The 2,697-nt window shown below is 40.9% G+C and overlaps 1 protein-coding gene across 1 annotated transcript in view; it reads right to left on the bottom strand.

The window, feature by feature from the left end:
- The window catches only part of LOC117946370 (nuclear receptor coactivator 7), a 4,439-nt gene extending 2,694 nt beyond the window's left edge, over positions 1-1,745 (bottom strand). Inside the window, exons 1-2 of the mRNA XM_034874449.1 lie at positions 1,610-1,745; positions 436-637 (exon numbers count right to left, since the gene is read on the bottom strand). Coding sequence (XP_034730340.1) covers positions 436-637; positions 1,610-1,635 — 228 coding nt within the window. The 5' untranslated portion in view covers positions 1,636-1,745. The remainder of the gene's footprint in view (positions 1-435; positions 638-1,609) is intronic.
- Positions 1,746-2,697: the final 952 nt, after the last annotated feature.

Here is a 2,697-nt window from a genome sequence, read left to right as displayed (position 1 = left end):
CGCCAACATCCAACCTTTATGTTGCAGCGGGGCTACATTCACTCTGTTTGTCTGGAATGCTATTGGTTTGAAACTTAAGTGGAGAGGCTTCTCATTGGTTAGCTCTAAGGTTTCTTTTCTCTTTAACAGGAAAGTGAAGAGCTGCGCTGGAGAAATGGGAGGGAGATTGAGATAGGATGTCCATATATAGAGACTGTGATTTCCCACAACCTCTGGGATAACTGCCAGGAACTTTGGTGTCTCAGTTACTGTAAGCCAGGGATACTGTTCATTACAAACCAATGCATTTAAAAAAAAATGTTTACAATGTAGAGGTTTCCGGGCTTGCCCTGATGTTTTCCTGCAGTTAAAGAGCCACAGATGGCTTTTGTGTCGTTTTTAACTCTGTGTGTGTGTGTGTGTTTGTGTGTGTGTGTGTGTTCATGCAAACCTTACCTCCCAGGTTTTAGCAGCAGGGTTGACAGGGTTACTAAGGAGCTTGTTGATCACAGCCACCGTTTTCTTCTTCACCACCAGATAGCGGTTCTGATGTTTCTCTCTGATGAAGAAACGGGGCTGGCGGTGCTTCTTTTTGCCCTTGCCCTTAGTGTAGATTTCTGGGGACCACTGCACAAAGAAAGTGTAGAGGTGGTCGACCCTGCAGAAGCAAAATGAGAATTTTTGTATAAATAGACAATCATCGTTTACCTAAACAGATTTATTCAGGTGGCCTGCTATGGCTAAAATTGGTATAGTTTTATATGAAAAGCAAAGGGCTTCTAACATCCATCACCACTTTGAGGTTACAAATAATTCAGCTAAAGCAGAATCCCTGTGTTACATCATCTTAACTGCATTTCTGAGAATCAATCCGTGACATCTTCTACTAGGCATGGCATTTCACTGCAAATGTGAAGCATCAGTGACAGTTGACTCAACCTTTTGTAAACCATACAAAAAAAACTAATTGACAGTTGTGGAAATGCCTCTCACAATACTCTGTCATCGCTTCTAATCGTGCCTGGACATGTTTTGCAGGAAAGTGAAGCATGCTTTAAATGGTTTAAGCAATAGTCACGCTGGGCTGGGGATATCTGAGGTGAGGGCAGAGTAAAAATTAAAAAAATCCTTTTTTTTAGTTATTTTTTTAAAGATTGATTCTGCCACCTCCTACAGGTTTCCAAAAGAGAGCTATTCCTGAGCAATTCACTACCGAAATCCTGAAAAACTATTTACTTTTGAAAAAAGTAGCAATTTGTATTGTAAACCTACTTTGACTCCTTCTTTCTCTTCATTTCAGTCTGCATTGACAACCTGCACCAACCTCTTTCTACCATGGAATAACTAAAATAACTCCCTGTTGCGTCCTTTGCACATGTAGAACTACATATACCACCAAGAACTCTAATCACTGTAACTTTGCAAAAGGTTTACATTCCACGCCTTACCTCAAAAAAACTTTTTTAAATCTTCTTGTAATTAAAGCTTTTTCCAATTCTAAGCTTACATTTTCTTGCTCAAATATTAAACAAGCAAACCAAAATAGCGTGTGATTACACTCCAGATAACATCACCCTATTCAGGACCCAGCATGACATCGTTCACAGCTCTCTTGATTCGTTTTACTCACTCTCCAACGCTGTAGGCAACTCCCATGGCTGGTTGAAGACGAGGGTAAACTGTAAGGAGTAAGAGAGAGCGGATGGTGGCGGTTCAGTGCTGAAGCAGCGTGTCCACTGTCCCTGTCCAGAGTCTCAGCACCCTGAGCATTTATACCAGTGGGTCAATCGCTGAGATAAGCCCCTTTCATCATTAACCCTCCCTTTCTCCCTAGACAGCTTTACATGTATTTCAGATGTGGATTTCACAATGGCTTGAAAGCCAGAGTTAGTGATTTATTAACATGACCAGCTCAGTCTCTGGAGTTCAGATACTGTGTCAAGGTAGTGGCTCAGTGACTGAATGAGACGGCTTGACAGAAAGTTTAAATCCTACATGTCTGTCTGTCTGTCTGTCTGTCTGTCTGTCTGTCTGAGGGTCAGATTGTCTTTTCATTGTGCCTTCCTGCCTGTGTTTCTTTCTCTCAGTCTTCCCGGATGTCTGGCCTCCATTTCCGTCTCCTTAGGGAGAAAGTAAACCAATTACATTTCCAGTTAAGTCAATTTTGAGGAACTGTACTTGTGCTTTACTTGAGTATCTGCAACTCCACTGCATTTCATCGGGAAATATTGCAGTTTAACATTCATCTTATGATGTAATATGCAATATTCCTGCATTAAAATGTCTATAAACAACAATACCTAAATCATATATTTTTTGTGTGTACTTAAACTATGCCAAAATGTTTCCAACAAGCCAGAGATATCTGTAACTTCAATCAATGACACGGAGTGTGTCGTTTGGTCGCCTGTCAATGGCGTCATATAACCTTTGACCCCTGGTCTACATGTCTTCTGCAGTGTCCAGGCATTGAGTTAAGCTAACCGGCTGTGGCCTGTATACCTTGGTAATGATCGTCTCGCTTACTCTTGACAAGAAAGCCAATGTGCAGTTCCCTGAATGTCAAACTATATCTTTACAGAATATGTACATAAAAATGCAAGATATTTATTTCTAATGTGTATTTTACATTGTGGTATTGATACTTTTACTCCTGCGCCACAGCATCCAATCATCCCATTCATCCCTCTCACTTTCTCTTTCTTTTCTCTCTTGCAG

The sequence above is a fragment of the Etheostoma cragini genome, chromosome 6 (genome assembly GCF_013103735.1).
Source record: "Etheostoma cragini isolate CJK2018 chromosome 6, CSU_Ecrag_1.0, whole genome shotgun sequence".
Classification (NCBI taxonomy): Eukaryota; Metazoa; Chordata; class Actinopteri; order Perciformes; family Percidae; genus Etheostoma; species Etheostoma cragini.
This window is presented reverse-complemented; position numbering and strand designations above follow the sequence as displayed.